The sequence below is a fragment of the Histoplasma capsulatum genome, genomic scaffold (genome assembly GCF_000149585.1).
Source record: "Histoplasma capsulatum NAm1 scaffold_5 genomic scaffold, whole genome shotgun sequence".
Classification (NCBI taxonomy): Eukaryota; Fungi; Ascomycota; class Eurotiomycetes; order Onygenales; family Ajellomycetaceae; genus Histoplasma; species Histoplasma mississippiense.
The window spans coordinates 226,612-251,115 of NW_001813978.1; the positions used below are offsets into that span (position 1 = coordinate 226,612).

Sequence of the window (24,504 nt, forward strand, 5' to 3'; positions counted from 1 at the left end):
CCGTGAAGCGATGAATGAACTTCGAGCTCGCTGAACTTCTTGCCATGTGGACATGCTAAATGAAGACTTCCCCACGGGGATACCAGGGGAATGAAGAGGCGAGAAGTGGACAGCACTCCGGTGAATCACCCCCCCCCCCCCTCCCCACAAGATATTCAAAATGCATTTTCAACTTCGGGACTAAAATTCGCTCTACGTTGATACGCAAGTACAGATTTTCTACAGGTAGTCTTGAGAGAAGAGAGCCTCGTCGATAACCCTCGCGCGAGACCTTAAAGCTCGACCTGAGTTTGGAAATCGTCGTCGCGAGATAGGAAGACGCTCGAGCGACGTACTTTAGCAGGGCGTGAAAATGGAAGTAAAATCGCATCCTTCGGAGTTTGACACATTTATCTTTCTCCAGCAATCCATAGCGATGATGAAATATATAGGCACGGGCTCCGTCGGGCCCAATATGGGAGTAAAGATATATTCAAGAAAATAAACCAGGCATGAGCCTATCCGATTTTGTGGAACTTGCTGCGAAAACTCGGCTCCTAGGTGAGATTTAGATGTGGACTTCGATAAAGCCGTCTCAGTCCAGTGATTGATCCTGATGCCGTTCCAGAGAAGATTCTGCCAGGCTGCCAAAAGTATTATCGCCTCAGCCGCCGTCTGAGACTACAACCGTGTCACCCCAAATAATATTTCCATCCACTGTATTGTCATATTCAACAGATTTTGATATGGCATTGGTCGTTTTTCTCCTTCTTGGCCACGGAAGTGCTTAAACCCTTCTGTAGCTGTGTTTGTCCCCTATGACTGATTCATGGCCGTGCTGGCAAATTTCGCCTTTTGTTCTTTTGCTACCCTCTGAGGTATATCAACACATTACTGTTGATATCACACGAAGATTCATAGGCCCAGGCCAAATGTAACTAAAATAGCCCAAGCCCCGTATGTTGGCGTTGCTGTCGTAATGCTTTTCGAGCTGCGGGGTTGGACAGCACGGCCAGAGGGGATCCAGGCCAGCGGTGGACTGAGCCAACGAAACCACTTCCTCATTCAGTGGTCCAATAATGCAGCCACCCGTTGCGTGTGCAGACAAAATATAAAACATTCCCCAGAGCTGGGAAGTTATTGATGTATTGAAAAATGATCAGCTCGATTGAAATTCTTGGTCTGTCCATGCACTGTCACTTGTAATGTACTGTACATGCACAGTACATCATATTTACATTTTTGTTCACCGGGAGCGAAAAGTGCGATTCTTCATCCTCGTTGCTCTCCTCGTAATTCACCAGCCGGTGGTTCGACTTATTCGAAAGATATACTCCTAGCTACAGAGGAAATCAAGGCAATGAATATGTGGCGAAGTTCTCCGCGAATGGAGATTGGGACCTGCAAGCTGCAACGCCCCGTGGTTTTAACTCTGAGCGACCCTGAAGCACTTGCATTTGTGGTAGGCTCTTCCGAAGCTAATAAGCTTCAGCCAGAACGATCATTGATCAACGGAGAGATTGTCAAGGATCTTTGGCAAAACTTGACGAATCAAAAGGAGTACGAACCGTTGGTCCTTGGAGCGCCAATCATTTTTTGCTGGGGGATGCCCCCTGCCAGACTCTGGGGGGAAATTGGACACCGAAATCCTGATGAAACTCTTCGGAGAGAAGCTCCTTTTCTTTTGCAAATTACATATCAAATTCTCACTGAACCCCGAATGGAATAAGATGCAGCTGCGGAAGGTTAGTTGGGAGGTATTGCCGTTGGCCGTGCTCAGTCGTTCCTTTTTTTTTTTTTTTTTTTTTTTTGGAATCCATGCGTCTGCGTTGTACTGTATTTGAATGCAAGCATCAAGGTGTATTTTGGGAACTGACAGAATCCGGTACTATCAGTTCAAGGACCCCTTGAGCGCAATTCACGCCAACATCGAGAAAACTGACAAGAGAAACCAAGCTCCATTGGTGATCACCAGAAGGGGGCACCAAAATATCGATTGGCGTCAAACAATGATTCGCCACGGCCAGCGGCAGCTCCACAGGCTGACATTCTCTGCTCCTCCCGGTCACAGGCCGCGTTCCAAATTTCCAAATTCCCAGTTTTGTTGTCACCCTTAGCTGTGGGGCAGGGACGGGCTACCGGTGCGTAGCATGGTCATCGTTGTTTGATATCTTGGCTGGGTTGGCAACATAGCCGAGTCCGTTGCATGTGACTAAGCCAAGCGCTCAGAGACAGAACCCGCCAATGCCCAAGTATTATAAGAGGCATTCCGCGTCCTCTTTTTCAGTCTTTTTTTTTTTTTTTTTTTAAAAAAAAAATCTTTTCATTCTCGAACACTCTTTTTCTGCTTCAATCAAGCCGGTCGTTTTATATTATAGCATATTCCAACAAACAAAGGATTTTCGCTTTTGTCTATATAGACCTTTTAATATATTTTCCAAGATGCAGTTCTCTCACGCTCTCATCGCCCTTGTTGCGGCCAGCCTCGCCAATGCTCAGCTCCCTGACATTCCTCAGTGCGCCGTATGTCGAATTCAATTCTGAACACTGGAAAAGCATCCAGAAACTGACCGGGTTAATAGTTTCAATGCTTCGCCGAAGCCCTCGGTAGCGATGGTTGCTCAAGCGTAACCGACTTCGCCTGCCACTGCAAGGTGCCAACCCTTCCAGCAAAGATCACCCCTTGCGTTGAGGCCGCCTGTCCACCGCAAGACCAAGCCTGTAAGTTGAGGGGAAAGAATTAAAGAATAAAATAAACATAAAAATCTATTCCTTCTGACCCGACTGGATATTCTTTCATCTAATGTTCCTGTTTAGCCGTCTCCAACCTCGTCGTCTCCCAATGCTCCGCAGCTGGTGTCCCCATCGTACTTCCTCCCGTTGGCACTGGCTCCGCCACTGGCACCTCTGCGCAGCCAACAGGTGCCCCCACCGAGTCTGCCACCGGAACCCTCACCCCATATCCAACCGAATCTGCCCCAGTTACAACCCCAAGCGTGACTGAAGGCCAGACTCCAAAACCCACCGGTACCGGTTCTTACACCATCCCTACCCCTACGGGCACGGGCACTGTCCCACCTGCTCCGGGCGCTGGCTCCAACCTCAATGCCAACATTGGAGGCATTGCTGCCGCCCTCCTTGCCCTTGCTGCTTACCTGTAAATTATAACTTGGGATCCCAGGCACATCATCGATAACTACCGGAGGGATGGGAATGTTGGATTTCTGTTCTATCGCCGGGTTTAATCTATCATCGTTGTACTGGCCGCAGTTTAGCTACGTTTTTTTTTTTTTTGTTTTTTGTTTTTTTTTAGCCTTAAAACTGCTCTAATTCCCCCCTTCTCCCCCACTGGACTGTTGTCCGAGTATGTATAAAGATATTTTGCTCGTATTACGCTCTACACATCAACAATTGCTTTCAGGCAGAGAAAAATCCATTTTGGCCTAATATATATACCACCCTTTTTTTTTTTTTCTCCTCGGTTCCCATTGGTGCAAAAAGCAACTTAATATCCAAGGTTTTTACCACCTTTTGCTTTTCTAATCCACTTGTGGCCAAAATCCATCGTATCACACCCCCAGTTGCGACTTGTATACTTTCTCTACATTCCTTCTACTTATTTTTACGCCTTATTTCTTGGTTCTGGAAATATTTGTACCGTACCTGTACATATGCACTCCGAGTACCTCGCCCATTTTATTTGCCCGTTCCATTGGAGCCAATTCTGCGTCAATAGCGCAGGGTGCACTAGAGGCGGGTAAGAAACAAGCGCAATGGAAAGAATAACGATGACATTAATAATGATTCTTAGTGCCACTTATTTTATTTCTTTCCGGGCAGGCTGCGGTAATCAGTTCATCAGGTGGCTGTCGTTGACGAGGATGATATGATGATGCTGGGTTGTTGTCTTTCAGCTGTCAGATTATAAAATAAGAAAATCAGCACCTCCTCTTCTCAGCCATGAATCCCCGGTTTTTCGTAAGATTCCCGGCAACGGTACGCACTCTTTGAAAAACAATTAGCCGATATGACCATTATTACCTCTTATTCCTATTCCCAGCAAAGTTGAACCGCCTCCGAGCGGAACCATCAAAATCAAGGAACAATGGAGAGATCTGAAACTTCTCTGGCTGTTGCTGACAGGTTCACAGTGGCAAGGTTGTTCCCGGGCCCCATACCACCCTGTAATCACAATGCGCAGTTCAATTCTTGCTGGCGTCGTTGAAGGCCTGGTGGGGACGGCGAATGATATCTCCCCCACAATCCAATTCGTTCTCCGGAGATTGTCAAGCTTCGGGGGATTTCACTTTTGTCCAATGGATTTTTTCTTTGGTTCTTTCCCAGTAGCTCACCATTATAAGGGGGTCGCCTTGCTAATACCTCAGCTGGGACGTTGACCGTTGATTGGTGAGTGTGTTATAACCCCTAGTTAACCGAGGCTACGCTGTATGCTTCGCTATTTGACATATAACTTATCAACTAAGCTTATTATTCTATCGTTGTTCTGAATAGTCAAGCTCCACCAAATCTACCACTTGAGCTAACTAGATATGATATTAGATTAGAAGCATGTAGATCCTAAAGAGGAGGAGAGCAGAGCTCTAGTTAGCACTGATTGAAATAGATATTTCTATTGCGCCGGCGAATTCATTATACGTCTGATGCCTATTTAGCCTACATCAGCGAAGACTCCTTTCCTGCCTATATTAACTTCATACGTAGGGGATCGAGCGCGCGATGAGAAAGTCAATCCAGTCAAAGAAGTGTCACCTTTCATCTCTCGCGTTTGTTGTTCAGATTCCCGTCGCAAAAGCATCACTACCTTTCTGTGCGAAATTACGGAGTTAACTCCATGCGTTATTACCCACCACACAGCCCGTTGCCAGAGCACGGCCACAACCCGATATCTTCGGCAGTCACCTCGGGCGTTCGAGAATTGGTCCAATTTTTTTTTTTTTTTTTTTTTTTTTTTTTTTTTTTTTTTTTTTTTTTTTTTTGGTTGAGTAGGGGTAAAAATGTCAAACCTATAAGAGGCACAGATTACCGCAGATTATAGATGTACGGGCTTAGTTAGACGTCGGGACATCTAGCAATGGCGCCAGAGATGTATCGATACATGCAGCATCTTTCAATATTCGCAGCCATAGAGGGGGGAATATGTACGCGCGTTCCACAGTTATGGAAACTTTATTGTTGCCTTCGACAAGGTATGCTTTGTATGAAATGACATCAATTGAAACCATTGGTTGCTTGACGATGGGATAACCGTTTGAGCCAAGCCCTTTGTATGTACATCTGTACAGTACGATGGTGTTCACTGCATACTCCGTATGGTGAGTATAGATATTAAGGAAGAGGGTCTCAAACGATCCTTGACGGCATTGATACTTGGAGACCAAGGAAACATGGGTAACGGTAAAAATCCCCTCTTTTGCACGGTGCCCATCGCTCTCGTGTACGACGCTGTTCTTCCGAAAGAAGTAAATCAATATAAAGGAGAATCCAAAATTTGAAGTATGAGGAAACACAAAAAGACTTGGATACGAATGATCATTTTCCTCGGGGGTGAATAATTGCACATAAATTTTTATAGGTAGGGTAAAAACATTGCATGACATGTCATCTGCAGATACTATGCCATGTAATAGATACTACTATCATATCATCGATAGCTATCATATCACTGGTAGTCTATATACTGTACATTCATAAGCCTATCATCTCTATTTATTATATTCAATATCTATACTATCCCATATAAATAATACTCATGAGTAATAAGATTTATATTATAATAGTAGACTATGAGCTTCCACTCGAGAATTATATAGAATGGCAATTCTTTATATCACTGTATATAAACCCCGGCAGACACTAGGAACGTATCATTAAGCTCTATGCCTTGAAGAAGGGGACTCCCACTTGGTGTTTCAAGTTGTTGGAAACCCAGATCAATTTCAGTATCAAGAACTCTCCAGCCGTCCAGAAAATACTGATCGCCAATGTTGAGATATCTTCATGGCAGATATCACCAATATTGAAGGCTATCATGTGGTAGTTAGTTCCCAGGCGGTTGATAATGAATCCTACCATTGGGGGCTGCCAGCATTGGGTCTTCAATGTGTTAGAGTTTTTACTCAATGACGGTATGATTACAGACCATGATCGTGGTGAGGCTAAACACAAACTGGAGATGATCTTTCAAGTTGAGATTGAAGGTGATGAGTGTGATGAGTGTGTAATTCCTGCTCCCTTTTTGTCTAAAGTTAAAAGTCTAGTTTGATAAGATTTTCGATAAGGTTTTCGATCTACAAAGGTAGTCCAATAGCAAGGCTTCGCATAGTTACAAAAAGGTGTATATATAGATCTACGATACAAGTTTCTCGATGAATTGATCAATAGCAAACTTGGCAAAGTACAGTGCTACGCAAGAAGTTTGAAACTTTTGTGACTTCTAATCAATATATACTATCCAAAGTAGTTTAACACATAGTACGGAGTAGTCAGTACCTAGTAGTTATAGTGTCACATGATAATTAAATTAGACTCATTAGCCCCAAATTTTCTATCAACGTTCTCACGTTTTCTTCAAAACAATGAATTTTTATATATACTAGCAAGAGATATTAGAGTATGAGGACTCTATGATACTGATATCTCTATACCTTGATATAAAAGCACAGCAAAGAGCAGTGTTATTATATGTAATGCCATGTTTTCACTATACCTATAAAAATTTACAATTATCCACCCCCTTTTCCTTTCAATGGAGTACCACATTCCACAAAATCGTCGAAATTCACATGTCGGCGAACAGGATCTAAGAAGAATTTCATTGTGGAGCAGGCTCACACATCAAGTAAATGAGCTTATGGCCCTCCGGAAATGGAACTCCAGGAACCCAATGAATCGAGTATCCGCTCTTGCCATTGGCTCCGTCGAGAGGATACGCAAGCCAATTCCCTTGGGTGCCATCGCCCTTGTCCGCCGCATCATAGATGAGTTGCGGCCCACCACAATGCGGACCACAACCGGTATTCGTAATAGAAAAGCCATGGGACCTGCTCTGGGCGCTGCTCGTACGGCCAAATTTGAGGGTATGGTACCCTAGTGTAGGATGATGGCTACCGGGGTCCAAGAAGAAGCGCCCATCTTCGCCACCACTGATCTTCATTTCGCCCTCCGGGAGTGGGTAGATATACTTTCTCCTCCTCTGTTAGAATATCAACGCCCCTCCCGCCGCCCCTCCCTGGGCGTCGCATTCGTAGGACAAGGATAGGGAAAAGGAAATTATGGAGGAGATGGAGGAGCTCTCACAGCTGTAAAATCCCTAGCACCTTGAGCCGGCCCAATCACCACAGCATTGCTCGAAATCTGAAGCTTGCCCCTGGATTTTAGGTATGAAACCTCGAGGGCTAATGGCGAAAAGGCGGAACGGGGAAAAGTCGAGGTTCGAACTTTGATTCGGCAAAACTGCAGATGAGAACGGGGGAAATAAAGCAAGAGCAAAACTTGTCAAAGAAATGAATGCGTTCATCGTGATAACCTGCGAAGATGGAGAAGTCACCAGTTCTGAAGAGATGGGTAGAATGATTTGTAAACCATGGAAGAAACCATTTTCATTATTTCAGGAGCTCTTGATCTTTATAGGATTCCTTTGATCGCCTCAAAGCAACTTGGAAATCACGGTTCCTCTGGTCACACAATGCGCCGAATGTGGGCGGCGTTAACATGGTCGGCTGTTTTGCCTGAAAGCCAGATCAAATCCATGATGGGGCGACTGTGTCGTTCTGCTGTGTGGAAACTTGCTCACATACGCCGAATGTGTGAAGCGCGCCTCAGACAAGTCGCGAATGGAATACCAGAATTGTATCAAAGGTTGTGCTTCGATTCCCAGGGTTCTGTGCCCGATTATCCTTCTCCCCTCTCCTGAGGCTGTTTGCAGTTGCTCAGTTGCATACACTTAACGCTGGCTGGTGGGCTGACTTCAACTACAAAGAATCGCACAACGATCCTTTGCCTGGTAGAACCTATAGGCGCAGAGTTAATAGATGGCTTTTTCCTCAGTGATAAGTATCAGCATGAATACTACGAAGAGGAGCCACTCTGGGATTGATGAACACATAATTGAACTTGAGATGAAAACATCCATGAACAACTTCTGGCATCAATGACGTCATGCTTCGCAGCATCAGTCGGTAGTGGATGTAATCAGCAGCTGAGCATAGTTATACTGAATGAGAGACCTATGGAAACTGCCAACAGACATGGTAACTCACAAGATGGGAGACAAAACTATATGCTTCGCCAAAGATCCCCGTTGAGCACAATCTCAAACAATGGCTGAAGATTTGAGATTTCGAGAGCAGAACTGCAGAAGGTAAGGTTACCACACATATACGTGCGAAAAGGTCAATGCATGCCAAACACCAGAGAACAGTTCAGACACCTCACCGGACGATATTCTGCTCCACAGCATTGGTGTATGATATTCAAACAGGATGCCCCTGCGCGGTTCGGAATTGCAAATGGTAAAAGTATGGACGAGCAGGCCGAGTTCCAAGCTCCAGTCCTCGCGTGGGAGAGTTGACTTTATTCGCAGAAGCTTTTTACGGCGGAGGTTAAATAAATAACTTGTTCAGGGGCTTGACAACCTACAGTAAAAGCTCGGTGAGAAGTGGGGTGTCGACCCCATAATAACTATATCACCAACCAGTCAACCCCTTATCATAGATACAACCCAGTAACTATCAGATACATAGCTCTTCAGGGGTTATCCAGTCGCCGCTCATTTCCTTCAGCATGCATGCAGTGGTGGGAAGTTTGCGAAGCGCGAAGTGTCTATCAGGATTGGAAACTATTCCGAAGCTTGGATATCTATCTTCCCCAAGCCTGCCAGCCTACCTGTCTCAATGGCTTTTCTCTAGTTGCATGCCAGAGACTGGTAAAGGCTAAACATTCGCTCAGAGTTGGTTGTGCTCGGAGAGTGAGATTATTTCTCTCCCGCTTCTGATGTTTCCGTTCATCATGCACCGCGAAAACAATCCAAATGGCCGAGGGCATAATTGTTTATCCCCATTCACGTTGGTTCTACCTGGGTGATCCTGGTAAATCCACTAGGCCAGGCAGTTCCATGAGGAGTTGCGAAGGGCTGGGCGTGTGATTGAGCCGATGAAGAGACCAAAACTACTGCTGGTTCTTATTCCCCCTGAATTAGGTGAAAGAGAATATAATACCCCTTGTGGAGGCTGCTTTTCCAATTGAAGGAGGGTGATAGGCAACGGAGATATCACCAACGGCAAACAAGCGATTCTTAGAAGGTTTTCATTCCCATGCCGCGCGCGCTAATATGTTCTGTGTTGTGTATATTTATTTTTGCTCATGTACGTATTATTTTGTCCTTGTCCATCTCATTTCATGTCCGGTGAAGTTAAGCTCCGATTCCCTTGCATCCAGCCTCATCCATCCATCCATCCATTCATCTATTTATATATTAATCAATCAACAAATCATCCCTGCGCCGGGAAACCACACGAAAAGCATTAAATTTTCTAGAAAAGTAGATTTAGAGGGTGGGGAGACCAAGGTCGAAGAAAAACACACAAAAGCCACACACAGACACCACCACCACCATTACGCCGTCCCAAATTCCTTAACGTCCGTCTTCTTCCCCAACAGCGCCAACGGCACAATGCCGCTAACATGCATCTCCGGCCCGTAAACATGCATATCAAGACCCAACTCCTCGCCAACGGCCTTGATGTTCTTCAGGCCCTCCTGATAATTGGGGCCGGCCCGCCTCACCCAGATCTGCACTTTATGCTCCACAAGGATGGACGCCACCTCCCTCAGCGCGCGAATAACGCCCTTGAACGTCGACGCGACGTTGGTGAAGTTCGCAATGCCACCGCCAATAAACAGCACTTTGCCCTGCGGATGCATGGGGGCGCGCAGCATCAAGTCCAGGATCGTGCGCGCGTAGTTGAACGTCTGCGTCTCGGTGGGGGCCCCGGAGTATTCGCCGTAGTTGGCCAGATCCGCCACAAAGCCGGCGGAGGCGATCGCATCGGCGTAGACGACGGAGGCACCTCCGCCGGCGACGAGGGTCCAGATGCGGCCATTGGCGTTGAGGACGGTGAGTTTGAGCGAGGCGCCTGTCTTTGCGTCCATGTCCGCGATGAATTTTTCTTCCTTGCTAAGTTCGCGACCGAAGGGGGCGGGGAATTCCATGGGCGGGCCAGCGTCGATGGTTACTTTTCCGTCTGTCCTGGGTGCATTTGGGGTGCCAAGCGCAGCGGGGGAGCGGGCCATGGCCCATTTGGTGCCGCATTCGAATTCAGCGGTTTGGTCTAATTTTGCGGCAAGGTCGAGGAAATGGACTGCAGCGGAGGTCTTTGTGGCATTGGGGATGACGACGAGGGGGTTTATTTCGAGGTAGGTGAATTGGCAGTCGACGTAGACAGCGTAGAGGCGGGTGATGAAGTCGACCAGCACATTGTGAAGGCCCTGGGGGATTTTGCTTAGGAGGGTTGCGGCGATTTCGTCGTTGGAGGGATAGTTCTTGAGGTCGACGGGGATGAGTAGTTTCTCAGCTTTGGCGTCGACGTCCCCCACGTCCACGCCTCCTTCGTGGGTGAATAGTATCCAGTCACCCTGTAGTTAGTTAGCTAATTAACTTGTTCCCCTGTTCTCTTTTGTCTCATTTAATTTGAAAGTGGATACATGATACACATGTTGCTTACCTCTCGCACAGAGTTAATGTTGATATAATATTCTGTTTCTTGGGAATGGGGTACAAATGGCTCCACGAGGAACTGTCTGAGAACACCAGTGACAGTCTCTACTTTCTGTTCTTTGCCAGCACGCTCAGCAATCCAAGCTCTGGCCTCCGGCCATGTCTTATTCAGAGCCAAAAGCCCACTCTTCCCCCGCCGTTTGATCAATTGGTCTGGTTTCGCGACGAGGCGGACGTCGTTTGCGAGAAGCCAGGGATAGGTGCTCTCAGCCTGGTCGAGGACAGCTTCGACGGAGGAGTCTTCCGGGAAGTAGAGGGAGGCGAGCTTTGGAGGAGGGTTGTGAGTTTGAGGAGGCGACAGAGGGGAGGGCTTAATGACTTTGCTTCTGGTGAGGTGGTAGTTGAGAATGGCCTTGCCATCAGCCTCGAGGATTGACTTGGCCGACATCGCAGTAGGGTTATAATATGGCGGGGTATGAGGAAACTGAAGCGATGGAGGAATAGTATTGTGAAGCGAAACAGAACGTGAAAGGGAAGATATCACACAAAGGTTGAGGATCTGATGGGTGGAGAGGAGTTGTAAGTTTGGATTGAGCTGGGATTGACTAAGGCGGATCGAGACTGGCGTTGTTTGTGAATTGCGAGCTTCTCGGGGTTGTTGGGACAAGGAACAAACAAACCAAGAAGAAAAAAAAAAGAAAAAAAAGAAAACAACAAGACCAAGATCAGTACAACAATGCAAACTAACGCAGCTACACGAGTAACTATGGGGGAGGATATTATGGTAATATTCTATCCCTGGTGCGGGAACTAGACTATGCTAGTTTACCTTTGGCCTCAACCGCAAAACTGGGATTATTGCAGTTGCAGACAAAGGCGTTGGGAAATTTATCAGCAAGAAATAGCCTATTTATTATCTATCCAAGAGCCAATTTCAAACCATTGAAACAGTACAATTCGTGTGATGTGCTAGTATTTATTCTCCAGCTGTTGTTTTAACTGCTTGCTACCTATGGGCGGGCCAACAGTCGACGGGTACCTCCATACCAAATCCTGGGTGGCAGGGTACCTGGTCCCAATGGCCTGGCCCATATCCCCATCCATTGGGGCAGCACTAACCCGCCCCGGCTAGCGCACCCTCGAGCTCCGAAAACGGAAAATCCGCTTGCTTCAGCGCAGACAAATGCCTCAACAACTTTCGACCTCGACAACGACAAACGACGACAACGACGTCAACGACGACAACAGCGAACGATCACGGTGGCAGGGACTGTCTCTAGCTCAGATTCTTGATCCTTTTTCTATCCTGACACTCCTCACACCCCTCTGCTCGATATCCAGTGTGCAAGTGCTGTCTGTCTGTCTATAGTTCTCCTGTGTTCGCTGCCTCCATCACCCCCCTCCGCATTTCCCTCCAAGGTGTGGCCTGTGCCCCGCAAACAGTTAATTCAGAGGTAAATGTCCATAAGGAGCTGCCTCCACGTCCACAATCCCCTCTACCATGTCCCTCCATGCATCGCACTCTACCTCTATAATAACTGTGCTGACGAGTGTGATACCGCATCAGCCATGCCTTCTGCTGCACCCCTGGCCAGCACTTCCAACGGCAACCTCTCTGCCAACGACAATATCCGTCGCTTCGCAGCTCCCAGCAGACCCTTCACCCCCTTGGAACACAGCCTCTTCCACAACAAGACACGATGCTTTGTATAGTACGTCCCATTCCCATGCCTGGTGCTGCTATTGCCATTCTTATCATGTGCTAATACTGTGTAGTGGCATGCAGCCCCGTGCTGTGCAGGGAATGCTTGACTTTGACTTCATCTGCAAGCGCACCACCCCCTCCGTAGCTGGCATTATCTACACTTTTGGCGGCCAATTCGTTAGTAAGATGTATGAACGGGAACCTACTCATGATATCATATGAATCTTTGGCTTTAAATTGACTGATTATATCAGGTACTGGGGAACGAGCGAGACGTTACTCCCCGTCTATCAAGCCGTCGGGAAGGCCATTGCCAAACATCCAGACGTCGATACCGTTGTCAACTTTGCCTCGTCCCGAAGTGTATACAGCTCCACCATGGAATTGATGCAGTACCCCCAGATCAAGTCTATTGCCATCATCGCCGAGGGTGTCCCCGAAAGAGTACTGCACCAATTTTTCCGTCGAATGTTATACTGAATATATCAAGCTAATTTGGTAAATAGCGCGCCCGAGAAATCATGGTCGCCGCGAAGGAAAAAGGAATTACGATCATTGGCCCTGCGACTGTTGGAGGCATCAAACCCGGTGCGTTCAAGATTGGCAACACTGGCGGCATGATGGACAACATTGTCGCTTCTAAACTCTACCGCAAGGGCTCCGTCGGCTATGTGTCCAAATCTGGAGGCATGTCCAACGAGCTCAACAACATCATCTCCCAAACCACGGATGGTGTCTACGAGGGTGTCGCCATTGGAGGTGACAGATATCCAGGAACCACATTCATCGATCATCTCCTGCGATACCAGGCAGACCCAGAATGCAAAATACTCGTGCTTCTTGGTGAAGTCGGTGGTGTGGAAGAGTACCGTGTCATCGAGGCCGTGCGGGACGGCACCATCACCAAGCCAGTCGTCGCATGGGCCATTGGGACCTGCGCAAGTTTGTTCAAGACAGAAGTTCAATTCGGCCATGCTGGTGCCTCCGCCAACTCTGAACTCGAAACCGCAGTCATGAAGAACAAGTGCATGCGTGAAGCCGGTATCCACGTCCCAGAGACCTTCGAAGAGCTTCCCCAAACGCTTGCGGAAGTTTACAAGAAACTCGTCAAGCAGGGTACCATTGTACCCCAATCAGAGCCTGTCCCTCCAAAAATCCCCATCGACTACGCATGGGCTCAGGAGCTTGGTCTCATCCGTAAACCCGCTGCCTTCATCTCCACGATCTCCGACGACCGTGGCCAGGAGTTGCTTTACGCTGGCATGCCCATCTCAGACGTGTTCCGAGAAGACATCGGCATCGGTGGAGTCATGTCGCTCCTTTGGTTCCGTCGCCGCCTCCCCAACTACGCCAGCAAGTTTTTGGAGATGGTCCTCATGCTGACAGCCGACCACGGCCCTGCCGTGTCTGGCGCTATGAACACGATCATCACGACAAGAGCAGGCAAGGATCTTATTAGCGCTTTGGTGTCTGGCCTACTGACTATCGGCTCGCGGTTCGGTGGTGCGCTTGACGGTGCCGCGGAGGAGTTCACAAAGGCATTTGACAAGGGTCTCAGTCCTCGTGACTTTGTCGATACCATGCGCAAGGAGAATAAACTAAGTGAGACTCACCTCCCCCCCTGTCACATTTTTCCTCTCCTACCCCATGTTTTAATTGTTTCTGTCATCACTAACATTTAAAAAAACGTCTAGTCCCCGGAATCGGCCACAAAGTAAAATCCCGCGCTAACCCAGACCTCCGCGTCGAACTCGTAAAAGAATTCGTCCACAAAAACTTTCCCAGCCACAAACTCCTCGACTACGCCATCGCCGTCGAGACCGTCACGACGTCCAAAAAGGACAATCTAATTCTCAATGTCGATGGATGCGTCGCCGTCTGCTTCGTCGACCTGCTGCGGAATTGCGGCGCATTCTCACCAGAGGAGGCTGAAGATTACCTGTCGATGGGCGTATTGAACGGCTTGTTTGTGTTGGGTAGGAGCATTGGGTTAATTGCGCATTTCCTGGATCAGAAGCGGTTGCGCACGGGCCTGTACAGGCATCCGTGGGATGATATTACCTATTTGTTGCCTTCTTTTCAGAAGGGGGCGCCGGGAGCCGAGGGACGGGTTGAGGTTAGTTTGTAAATGGGGGTTTCTTGCTGCCTTGGTTACTTTTTTGTTTGCATGCAAACTGAATTTTTGTTGATACTTTGGCAATTTGGTTGGTTTAATGGGAGCAGAGTTTAGAGGGTCTTGAGACGTAGGGGGTTTCTTTGGTGGAGGGATGGTCAACCACTAATTAGTACTTACATACGACATACATATATTAGCATAGCTTTTTATTAGAAAAAGAGGGAAGAAAAAAGATTAAGGGATTTAGTTTCTCAGCTTTGATTGCCTCTTTACCTCTCTCCTCTTCTTTGGCCGTTTCTACTTCGTTGCTGATACCAGCCAGCCACTTATTATCAAGTGGCATATTTTCCACATCATGGCCATATATGAATGCAAAAAGGGAAGAGTGGTTATCACGCAGCAACTTCCATTTTTCCGCAGGTCTACTACGCTTGCTCAAGCGCTGAATATGTCGCAAGGTTCTTCTACACGGACGTTCTCTAACCCTCACCTATCACCAGGGCTGGCATACACCTGTGAGGACTGTCCAACGGCCATGTGGATCACGATGGATCAATTCATCACCATTCATGTCATTGGGTGCATGGGGTCACAATGTTCCGTGCAGTATCGGACATTTCTCATGAATTTGAAGATGAAGCATAGGAATGAGCTTATTGTAGGGTATTTGACAGTTAGCTTTGATGAAACCTTCAAACTCATCTAACTCCTCATGGGTTAATTGTTTTTAAGGTGAAGTAGAAGGTTCTTGAGCACGAGATCAAAGGAATATAGAATGAAAGAATAAGATGATGAATGATATGAGTACTCACTGAAAGAGCTTGAGGCTCTGGAGCTTAGTGTTACCTCTAGCGTTTGACAGATATGAATACTAAATTAAGGGTAGACATATATATCTGAATACAGAGAATATAGAAATTCCAATACAAGAAGATTTCAACACCTGTCCAACATTACTATAAAATTGGGTTTTTTACCACTAGGTTAAAGGAGAATTCCCCAATTACCTACAGCTCAAGTCCACAATTTTTTACCGTGAAGTTTCACAATTATTTACGCGCTAAATGACCCCTCGCCTTGTTCATTTTCTTCGCGCCGCGCGAGTGATTTTGAGATGATACATGTCCAAAAACAAAAAGCCAAAAGACAGGAGGAAAAAGGGACAACGAAACAAGATATAAAGAAGAAACCAGAAAGAAATGGTCCGCCTTAAACATCGTTATCTCCTGGTAGACATCCTGTACCCCCCGGCCTCAGTCGACGCTACGACACCAGCAAAGTCGAAACACACACATTCCATTCCCAACAATGCGAAAGACATCCACCTCCTCATCCACCGCCCGACCACCGACACACTTACCCCACAGTCCCTTGCACGTGCCGTGCGCGAACATGTCGCGGAGATGTTTGGTGACTGGGGCATGGGCAGGCTGGGCGGCAACAGCGCGGGGGGTGTTAGTGGTACGTGTGTTTTCCGTTATATATATACATCGTCTTGCTCTGGCTTGGGATCCTCGCTGTGAGAACCAAGAGGACGAAGAAAGAAATTAAGAGACTTAAAAGGAGAAATGGTAAACCAATTGCGAAAGGCTAATCTACGAAAAATCCCTATGTGTGTGCGTACGTCTAGTGAAATACCTTTCCCCCGCAACATCCACGGCTATAATCCGCTGTCCTCGCGCGAGCTACAGACTTGTCTGGTGCGCGTTAACGTACATGTCTCGCATACCACCTTCATCATCCAATAGCGGCAAGCCTGGCGTGATGCAAAGTGATTGTGTGTTTCGTGTCGTGAGGGTTTCAGGGACGATGAAGAAGGCGGAACAAGAGGCTATTGCGAGGGCGAGGAGGGAGGTTGTTCGGATGCGGATGAGAGGGGAGAAGGAGGACGTTGGTGGTGGGGTGCTGGATGGGATGTTTGGATGGGAGATTGGAGGTGGAGATGTGGATGTAGAGATGGGGCTGGATGACGAGGAAGATGAGGATGGGGAAGGGAGTGATGGCGACTGAAATGGAGGAGGAGGGCTACTTCTTTTTGCTCGATATATTTTATTACATGAGTGGCTTTGCTATTTTCCAGGGTAAACGAGTGAGTACAATTTTTCTTTCTTTCTCACTATCCTTTCCCTCCACCTTATTATTTTATTTATTATACATCCATGGAATGGGCCACTATTTTACGTTCCAAGTTTTTACGAACATTATGGCGCTATTTGCTGGGACCGGCCAGGTCGAAATCGTCCATATCAACATCGCCTTCACCACCTCCAGCATCGCGCGCATTCCTCCCTGCTTCCTCCCGCGCCTTAGCTCCTTCTTCCAACTCTCTTCTCTCCTTCTCATCCCACTCATCTTTTGCATCCAGCCATCTCTCCTGCACGTCTCTTACATCCAGTTTGTCCAGACCTTCTCTAACGGCCACTTGCCAGACAGTATCATTTGCGCCCTCCGCGGAGCCAAACGCATACCCACCCGCCCGATCAATAACATGTAACAAACCCATCATGCTCTTCTTATCCTCGACTGCGAGTGTCTCAAACCCCACCAGTCCGAAATCCTGCACAAGCTCGATGATGACCTTGTTCAGCGCACTGAATTTCGAGTTGGCAAGGCGGGGGGATTCCTCGTTTAAGTGCGGCATGAGATAAGAGAGATCTTGGACTTCTGTGTAGAAATCTAAATTGAAGGGGAGAGGGGGGTAGTTGGAAAGGTTGTCGATTTTTGTGAGGACGTTGATGTGTGGGAGATCCATTTGGAGCATGGCGCGGAGGGCGAGGAGGAGGGCAGAGATATACAATGACGGGACGGTGAGGTAATAGGAATCGATAAGGTGGACTACGACGAGCTGTTGAGGATGGACGGTTCAGTTATATAACAGATAAGGAACTTGTTCAGGGGCGTGTTTTTTGTTGTTGAGGAACGGATGAAAACAGACTCTGTACCCAAGTGTTTGGATTTGGAAGAAGATATTTCGTAATGACGAGTGGTGTGTGAAGAGCTCGACCTGCCCCGGGCAATCGAATAGAACATAGTCATCTGCAATTCATATAGAACGTGAATAAAAATTTAGCTCCATTTTCCAACTTAAACCACTTCCAAACAACACCTACCTCCCAGTCTCTTCAAGCCCTCCCTTAGCCAGTCAAAATTTGCCTCTACCTCCTGAAGGGCATATAGCATCCCACCGTTGGGTCCCAGTGCGTCGTCCGCCATGATTTCTTCCAGCGTCACGAGCTGGCGCACATCGAGCGCGGGGTTGTAGGAGGTTCTATCATTGGCGGGGTCAAGGTTGACAACGGAGCACTTTCGGCCGATCGCGGACATGAATTGGTACATGCCATCGCAGTAGGTGGATTTCCCGGAGCCCGGGGGCCCTATTACCAGCTGTGCAAAGGGCATGGCTTGTTCGCAGAAGGCTGGTCTGTTCCTTCACGAAGGGGTTCCCGGGCGTGCGGTTGAGTCCGATGATGTAGTTAGAGCGGTGTGGAATGACAGAAAATGACATCCAGATCGATTGATAAGGAAACTTAAGCGTCGTTTGTTTGAGTTGCTCACTCTTGTCTGAGCAACACTAGTAATTGACCCGAATTGGCATCTTCAAGCCAATAGAGAACTCTGAGATCACTGGCGGAAAGAGTACGCTAAGACTGCCTCGTCTCTAATAATTGAGCCTGAGGCATATTTTGCTTCCAAGTTATGGTGCATGCACGCAGCTCAAGGAAGAATGCATGGAGTTGATAGTCCTACTGTTCTCATCCTGCACGTCAAAATTAAGGGACCAGCAGAGAAAATTAGGTATATATAAAATCAAAAGGAAAATATATATTCTTGATTTTTAATTTTTATTCAGATTTTGGTATATAGCTATGGGTGGGGGAATAGGTGTAGCTGAAGACCGGAACCTTTAGCTACTCTGACCTCTTGCTGACCGCCTTAGTTGGCAGCGGCAGAAAAAGAATGCTGTAACCAAACAAATATCACGAAGATATCACAACACCTCCGTATTCCACGGCTGATCGAAATTCTTATTTAAATTCTGATATTCTTTTTATTACTGGGACCAATGACTTCAAGTAAGTATTGTGCGATGGAAAAATGAGTAAATAACTCAATAAACACGGCGCATTTGCTGACTCTGACCCCAGCGCAGTTCGCCCTGACCTCCCCGCCAGCGGATGCCATCTCCTCCGTCAAGTTTTCTCCGTATCCAAATTCCACGCGTTTAGTAGTGTCGTCATGGGATAGATATGTATATGTATACGATCTGCGCGATGAGAACGGAGCTGTGGGCGAAGGAAAACTATTACACAAATTCAAACACCGAGCACCTGTGCTAGATGTTTGCTTTGGGGAGGACGAAAATGTGCTATATACGGCAGGATTGGATTGGGATGTCAGGAGGTAAGTGGCAACTAAATATATATACTATCTTTCATCCTCATCCTTCGGGAGTCACGTAACAGAGGCGCCAACTGAAATCATGACTATACAGAATCGATGTTCCCACCGCCACACAAACAGTCCTCAGCACACATAGAAGTGGAGTGAAATCTGTCGTCTACAGCAAAGAGCACAACCTCCTAATTTCCGCCTCCTGGGGACTCGACCATACATATCCACCGCACCGCTAACCCGCGCCAACCCATCAGACCAAGCCGAATCCCTCCCTACAATATCCCCCGCCATAATCCCCCTCCCCGCAAAGCCCTTCTCCGTCTCTCTCTCTCCAACCGAAGCTCGTCGTCGCCATGGCGTCGCGCACCGTGTACATCTACGACCTGCACGCCCTATCAACTTTCCTCAGCCAATCCAGCAACGCTGGCCCCGAGACCCACACTCAATCAATCGAACCCTGGCAGCGCCGCGAATCAAGTCTCAAATTCATGACGCGCGCCGTAGCCTGCATGCCCAACGACGCCGGCTATGCCTCCTCCAGCATCGAAGGCCGCGTCGCGGTCGAATGGTTCGATCCCTCCGACTCCTCGCAGGACCGCAAGTACGCATTCAAATGCCACAGGCAGCAGACACCGGATGAGCCCGGTGTCGATGTCGTGTACCCCGTCAACGCACTGGCGTTTCACCCGGTCCATGGCACCTTTGCCTCTGGTGGTGGGGACGGGGTTGTGGCGCTGTGGGATGGCGTGGCGAAGAGGCGGATTCGACAGTACCAGCGCTTTCCGGCGAGTGTGGCGGCGTTGGCCTTTAGCAGCGATGGGAGGTATTTGGCCATTGGGGTTTGTTCCGGGTTTGAGGAGGGGAAGGAGAGGGAGCAGGAGGACGCTTCTGAAGGGGTGGTGAAGGTGTTTATTAGGGAGTTGGGAGAGAGTGAGGCGAAGGGGAAGGGAACGAAATGAGTCTTTTAATTCTTTTTTTAAAGAAAATTTCCAATTCAATCGATAATATTGTAATTTTTTTATCTAACGACCTTCAAATGCCCACGCCAAGGATGAAAAGGGATTGTTGATCTGATCGAGAGAGTGGTGAGGAAGCTACGGCTTTCCATTTCTTATTACTTCTTCTTCGCTTATTCAATTGCTCTGCAATCGTTTCTGTAACCTACGCAACATAATAATTGTCTTCTAGCCCAATATACATACAATACCGTTTATAACAAACACACGAGGTTGCAGAGTACGTCTATGAATTCAATGTATCAACAAGCCTCACATCTTAATCTAATTCGCCTTGCGCACCGAAACCGAGCCATCAGGCATGCCGAAATACGCAGCGGTAGGCTTCTGCCCGCCAATGCCGCCAGCAGCCTGTGCTTGCGGGCCCGTCGGCCCGCAGAAGAGACCAACCTCCAGCACACCAGGGATCAATTTGATCCTCTCCGCCAGCGCCGTGACTTCCCAGACGCCGTTTTTGCCCGACCCATCCTCACCCTGCGCAACGTCGGACGGCAGGAGGAGTTTGGGAAAAGGTGCGTCGACGAGGAAGAAGTCTTGGTCAGTTTTTACGGGTTGGGTATGTTCACCTTCCTTAATTGGTGCGTTACGGAGTTTGGGTAGGGGGCTGCCGAGTTTTTGGAGCTCTGATATAACGCGGCGGACGGCTAGGGGGGCTACTTCAATTGGGATCGAGGGCCAGTTTGTCAGGAGCCGGCGCTGGAGTTTTCGAGAGTCTATCGAGGGGGGATCGTGAGTTGTGAAATAAGGCACCATTCGCTATTCTTTACTCATAGCCAGAAGAATGTCGGCGATATAGGTTGGTGGCTATTTGAAAAAAAAAGTATTCTAATATGCGGGGCAACATTGGAAAAAAAAAAAAAAAAAAAAAGGCTTAAGAAAGCCAGAGGGATTTCAGTTCAAAAGAAATCCCACCTACCAGCTACGCAAACGAACTCCTTAGCCTGCAGCGCAACCAGTTTCTCCTGGAACAGGCATGCCCCACCACCTTTTATGCAATTGAGATCATCGTCCACCTCATCCGCACCATCGAACGCAACGTCCAACACAGCACCCTCGGGAAGAGCGTCGAGTGAAATAGAGGTCAAGCCAGCATTGACAACAAGTTGGTTTGACTGGTACCCTGTAGGCACGAAGCCAGTGGCTGTGGTGTCTACACCCAGCGCTTTGATGGCCTCGACCACATAGACAATGGTGGTCCCGCTGCCAATTCCGACGAATTTGGGATTCGGTGGATAGTGTTTTGCTACAGCTAGTTTAGAAGCGTTCCGCTTTGCGTCCTCGATCGTGGACATGTTGTAGGACTGTGTGGAATATAAAGGCTGTGGGGAACGATGAGGAAATTGACTAGTACTGAGGTAGAGGGGGCGGGTCGGGAATATGGAAGTCGGGAGGCGGGATGATGGTGAATGGGGGGACACGCGGTTTGGGCTAGATATAAGATAATTTAGAGGGGCAATTACGGCAGCAGGTCGAAAACTGTCTGCTTTCCCAGGTATCCGCAAGGAATGGATGGAATTGTGGAGAACTGCGGAGGCGAACGGAGCAGGCGATGGGGGCAGCCTGTTAGGAAGCTGTCAGACATAACGTATGTTCGATTTTACTCTTCTAATTTGCCAGGAACTTGAGACAGGATACTTACAGGACGCGGGTGATGTTTGGTTTTAGTATGGGATTCATGAAGCTGGTTGGAGGCGTGAGTTGGTCATGGTGGGGAGGCTACAGTTTTGAGCCACAGCACAGTGACAAAGCAGGGTACATCCGAGACGTCTCTATGGTCAATGGCATTACTACTCTTCAGAGTGCGCACATCATCAGGGACAGAATATTATTACTGGATTCAATTGACACCAGAGTCTTGGTGGTTGTGTCATCGAAGCCTCTTGAGATAGAGCCAGATTGGTGGTTGGATCAATGGTGTTCCGGGCCGACTATGTTCCCCGTCCACTCGGTCCCGATCCCGATAAGCTTTTGAGATATGATGGTTGCACGCGCCCAGGTATCAGACAAATATATATAGGTAGGTACCAGTAACTTGTTATTCTTTAAAAAATCAGCGGTTTGGCAATACTAGTGGCCGGTGGGATATATCTAACGCAGGTATTTCGGTTTCCTGATGACTGAATCTTTCCCTACAGCCTTTGCGGGGCCAACGTCAAAGGAGCGTAAATACGACCGCCAGCTTCGATTATGGGCTGCCAGTGGCCAACAAGCGCTTGAACGCTCCAAAATTCTTTTGATCAACTCAGATGGCCCTCTAGATAACAGGAACCCGGCTGTTTCTGGTGTTGTTGGCGTCGAGACACTGAAGAACCTCGTGCTGCCTGGCATTGGCGGCTTCACGATCGTTGACCCGGCCATAATTACCGAGTCGGACCTAGGGGTAAACTTTTTCCTAGATGAGTCGGGTCTGGGGAAACCAAGAGCACAGGAAACATGCAAACATCTCCAGGAGCTGAACCCCGATGTCAAGGGAGATTTTTTGAATGAGGTGTGATTCTCTGAGCGGCAGATTGGTGGTGATCCAACTGAAATATCACTGACATTTGATACAGCCCATTGAGGAACTTCTAAACGGGGAAAACTTTCTCCAGCCGTATGCAATCATAATAATTACAGGGCCAATGAGACATTCTTTGCTTAAGATCATTTCATCTGCCGCTAAACAATTCTCGATTCCTCTAATATATACCCACTCGGTCGGATTCTACTCTGCATTTTCGCTCCAACTTCCCTCGGTATATCCTATCGTCGAAACACACCCAGATCCAAACTCCGTCGAGGATCTGCGCTTGGCCAACCCTTTTCCTGAATTAGTAGCAGCCACGGCAAAGATAGCAGATTTAGATAGCCTCGATGACCACGAACATGGCCATGTGCCATATCTATTGCTACTGCTTCACTTCCTCGAGAAGTGGAAGGCGACACACGACGGAAACCCACCGCTAAGTTTTAAAGAAAAATCAGCGTTCCGAGAGATGATTCGAAATGGGGCGCGGACGAATAATGCTACAGGGGGGGAGGAAAACTTTGACGAAGCAGTAGCTGCTGTATTAAAAAGTGTAAATCCGTGGTCGCTGAAAAGCAACGTCAGGGAACTATTTGAGATGGAGGAGTGTAACAACCTCGACTCGACCTCTGAAAATTTCTGGGTAATTGCGTCCGCCATTAAATCCTTCTATACTACCCATGGTGTCCTCCCGCTCCCCGGCTCACTCCCGGATATGAAAGCCCAATCTGCAGATTACATATTTCTGCAGAACATCTACAAGTCAAAAGCACGGAAAGATCTTGCGGAAGTTGTCGTTGGCGTTCGAGCTCTTGAGACCCAGCTTCGGGTACAATCACTACAACCTCCGATTTCAGAGAAGGAAATCGAGACTTTTTGCAAGCATGCCTCTAGCGTAAAGGTCATCCGCGGCAGCGATATCCCCATCCTGGACTTGCATACGGACCCCGCTACCCTCAAAACCATCCGCAATAGCCTCGAAATCCCGGACTCCCTTATTCATATTTTCCTCACCTTTCAAATTGTCGATACTCTCGTCACCGATTACCGAGAATCAGCCGCAGAAACACAAGTTGAACCATCACACTCTTCGTTTCCGTCTTTCCTCGACCAACCTGATTACTGGTCTGCCGCGCAAGACAAACTTCTAGCCCTTGTGCAGACTGATGGCCGTTCTCTCGATGACGATGCCAAGTTGCACCTCGCAAATGCTGTGCAGGAGACGCAGCGTGCGGGCGTTGGTGAGCTGCATACCATCTCCTCCCTGACTGGTGGTATGGTGGCACAGGAGGCGCTGAAAGTGTTGACGAGACAGTATGTGCCTCTGGATAATACGTGTATCTTTGATGGGATTAGAAGTCGGGCGGAGATGTTTAGGTTGTAATGGGCAATAAAAGGGGTATATCCATCTTATGAACGAAAGATGTTGCACACAAGAAAGAATGCATCGCGCAGCCCTTGTGATCCCTCACGCGACGTTTTTGAAACAAAATCACTTGCTTAAACCAACCAATACTTAGTCCAGTGCATCCCCGGAAAAATTCCATGACATATCTGCATGATGAAAAACAAATGGCGGAACAGGAGGTGATGTAAAAAGAGATAAAAAAATATATCTAATAAAGTAAAACAGCCTCTTAATTAGATTAACAGAGAATATAGACAAAATTAACTATTAAAAGCAAAATTTATATATAAGGATAAAATCACCAAAAATAAAAAACACTGGATAAAATGAATAATGAACATAGTGTATTAGCGGATGCATCTTTCTATAGTCGCCTCAAATGCTCGGATCAACTATAACAATTACTTCATGTCAGTAAGCTCAGATGCTCCGCTCACGGTGCCCACTGCTCCGCGAATAGACAGTATTATGGAATTATCAGCCTTGAACTAAATCAGTCGCAAAATCTGCTCCACGATGAGTACTAGTAGCCTGCTACCAATTCCCCCAGTGTATGAAGTTACTGTTAGCTCGCTGCTCAACTCTGGAAAAAACAAAGTGCACGTTGGTTAGTAGTAATTTATTTTCAAACCCGGGGGTCAAGC

The 24,504-nt window shown here is 47.7% G+C and overlaps 12 protein-coding genes across 12 annotated transcripts; 7 read left to right on the forward strand and 5 right to left on the reverse strand.

Annotated features, from left to right (window-relative positions):
- Nucleotides 1–2,421: 2,421 nt before the first annotated feature.
- On the forward strand, nt 2,422–3,140 carry HCAG_04929 (hypothetical protein; the record flags this gene model as incomplete). The annotated part of the gene is made up of 3 exons (XM_001539412.1): nt 2,422–2,502; nt 2,562–2,700; nt 2,797–3,140. 3 exons carry the CDS (start codon nt 2,422–2,424, stop codon nt 3,138–3,140), a joined length of 564 nt encoding a protein of 187 aa, XP_001539462.1.
- Nucleotides 3,141–5,874: 2,734 nt separating this feature from the next.
- On the reverse strand, nt 5,875–6,088 carry HCAG_04930 (predicted protein; the record flags this gene model as incomplete). The annotated part of the gene is made up of 2 exons (XM_001539413.1): nt 5,875–6,023; nt 6,070–6,088. The coding sequence occupies 2 exons, from the start codon at nt 6,086–6,088 to the stop codon at nt 5,875–5,877; spliced, it is 168 nt and encodes a 55-aa protein (XP_001539463.1).
- A 589-nt stretch (nt 6,089–6,677) lies between these two features.
- On the reverse strand, nt 6,678–7,153 carry HCAG_04931 (predicted protein; the record flags this gene model as incomplete). The annotated part of the gene is made up of 2 exons (XM_001539414.1): nt 6,678–6,706; nt 6,832–7,153. The coding sequence occupies 2 exons, from the start codon at nt 7,151–7,153 to the stop codon at nt 6,678–6,680; spliced, it is 351 nt and encodes a 116-aa protein (XP_001539464.1).
- Nucleotides 7,154–8,398: 1,245 nt separating this feature from the next.
- Nucleotides 8,399–8,569, forward strand: HCAG_04932 (predicted protein; the record flags this gene model as incomplete). The annotated part of the gene is made up of 1 exon (XM_001539415.1): nt 8,399–8,569. One exon carries the CDS (start codon nt 8,399–8,401, stop codon nt 8,567–8,569), a length of 171 nt encoding a protein of 56 aa, XP_001539465.1.
- A 1,043-nt stretch (nt 8,570–9,612) lies between these two features.
- HCAG_04933 (hypothetical protein) lies at nt 9,613–11,162 on the reverse strand (the record flags this gene model as incomplete). Its single annotated transcript, XM_001539416.1, has 2 exons — nt 9,613–10,632; nt 10,722–11,162. 2 exons carry the CDS (start codon nt 11,160–11,162, stop codon nt 9,613–9,615), a joined length of 1,461 nt encoding a protein of 486 aa, XP_001539466.1.
- A 1,121-nt stretch (nt 11,163–12,283) lies between these two features.
- On the forward strand, nt 12,284–14,547 carry HCAG_04934 (ATP-citrate synthase subunit 1; the record flags this gene model as incomplete). Its single annotated transcript, XM_001539417.1, has 5 exons — nt 12,284–12,426; nt 12,491–12,607; nt 12,674–12,863; nt 12,926–14,021; nt 14,114–14,547. 5 exons carry the CDS (start codon nt 12,284–12,286, stop codon nt 14,545–14,547), a joined length of 1,980 nt encoding a protein of 659 aa, XP_001539467.1.
- A 1,187-nt stretch (nt 14,548–15,734) lies between these two features.
- On the forward strand, nt 15,735–16,310 carry HCAG_04935 (conserved hypothetical protein; the record flags this gene model as incomplete). Its single annotated transcript, XM_001539418.1, has 3 exons — nt 15,735–16,000; nt 16,166–16,235; nt 16,284–16,310. The coding sequence occupies 3 exons, from the start codon at nt 15,735–15,737 to the stop codon at nt 16,308–16,310; spliced, it is 363 nt and encodes a 120-aa protein (XP_001539468.1).
- A 434-nt stretch (nt 16,311–16,744) lies between these two features.
- HCAG_04936 (hypothetical protein) lies at nt 16,745–17,934 on the reverse strand (the record flags this gene model as incomplete). Its single annotated transcript, XM_001539419.1, has 3 exons — nt 16,745–17,380; nt 17,471–17,571; nt 17,646–17,934. The coding sequence occupies 3 exons, from the start codon at nt 17,932–17,934 to the stop codon at nt 16,745–16,747; spliced, it is 1,026 nt and encodes a 341-aa protein (XP_001539469.1).
- Nucleotides 17,935–18,598: 664 nt separating this feature from the next.
- On the forward strand, nt 18,599–19,011 carry HCAG_04937 (hypothetical protein; the record flags this gene model as incomplete). The annotated part of the gene is made up of 3 exons (XM_001539420.1): nt 18,599–18,608; nt 18,681–18,936; nt 18,999–19,011. The coding sequence occupies 3 exons, from the start codon at nt 18,599–18,601 to the stop codon at nt 19,009–19,011; spliced, it is 279 nt and encodes a 92-aa protein (XP_001539470.1).
- Nucleotides 19,012–19,283: 272 nt separating this feature from the next.
- On the forward strand, nt 19,284–19,889 carry HCAG_04938 (hypothetical protein; the record flags this gene model as incomplete). Its single annotated transcript, XM_001539421.1, has 1 exon — nt 19,284–19,889. The coding sequence occupies one exon, from the start codon at nt 19,284–19,286 to the stop codon at nt 19,887–19,889; it is 606 nt and encodes a 201-aa protein (XP_001539471.1).
- A 170-nt stretch (nt 19,890–20,059) lies between these two features.
- Nucleotides 20,060–21,238, reverse strand: HCAG_04939 (conserved hypothetical protein; the record flags this gene model as incomplete). Its single annotated transcript, XM_001539422.1, has 4 exons — nt 20,060–20,091; nt 20,133–20,172; nt 20,229–20,659; nt 20,863–21,238. 4 exons carry the CDS (start codon nt 21,236–21,238, stop codon nt 20,060–20,062), a joined length of 879 nt encoding a protein of 292 aa, XP_001539472.1.
- An 821-nt stretch (nt 21,239–22,059) lies between these two features.
- On the forward strand, nt 22,060–23,836 carry HCAG_04940 (conserved hypothetical protein; the record flags this gene model as incomplete). Its single annotated transcript, XM_001539423.1, has 2 exons — nt 22,060–22,434; nt 22,499–23,836. The coding sequence occupies 2 exons, from the start codon at nt 22,060–22,062 to the stop codon at nt 23,834–23,836; spliced, it is 1,713 nt and encodes a 570-aa protein (XP_001539473.1).
- Between the last annotated feature and the right edge of the window lie 668 nt (nt 23,837–24,504).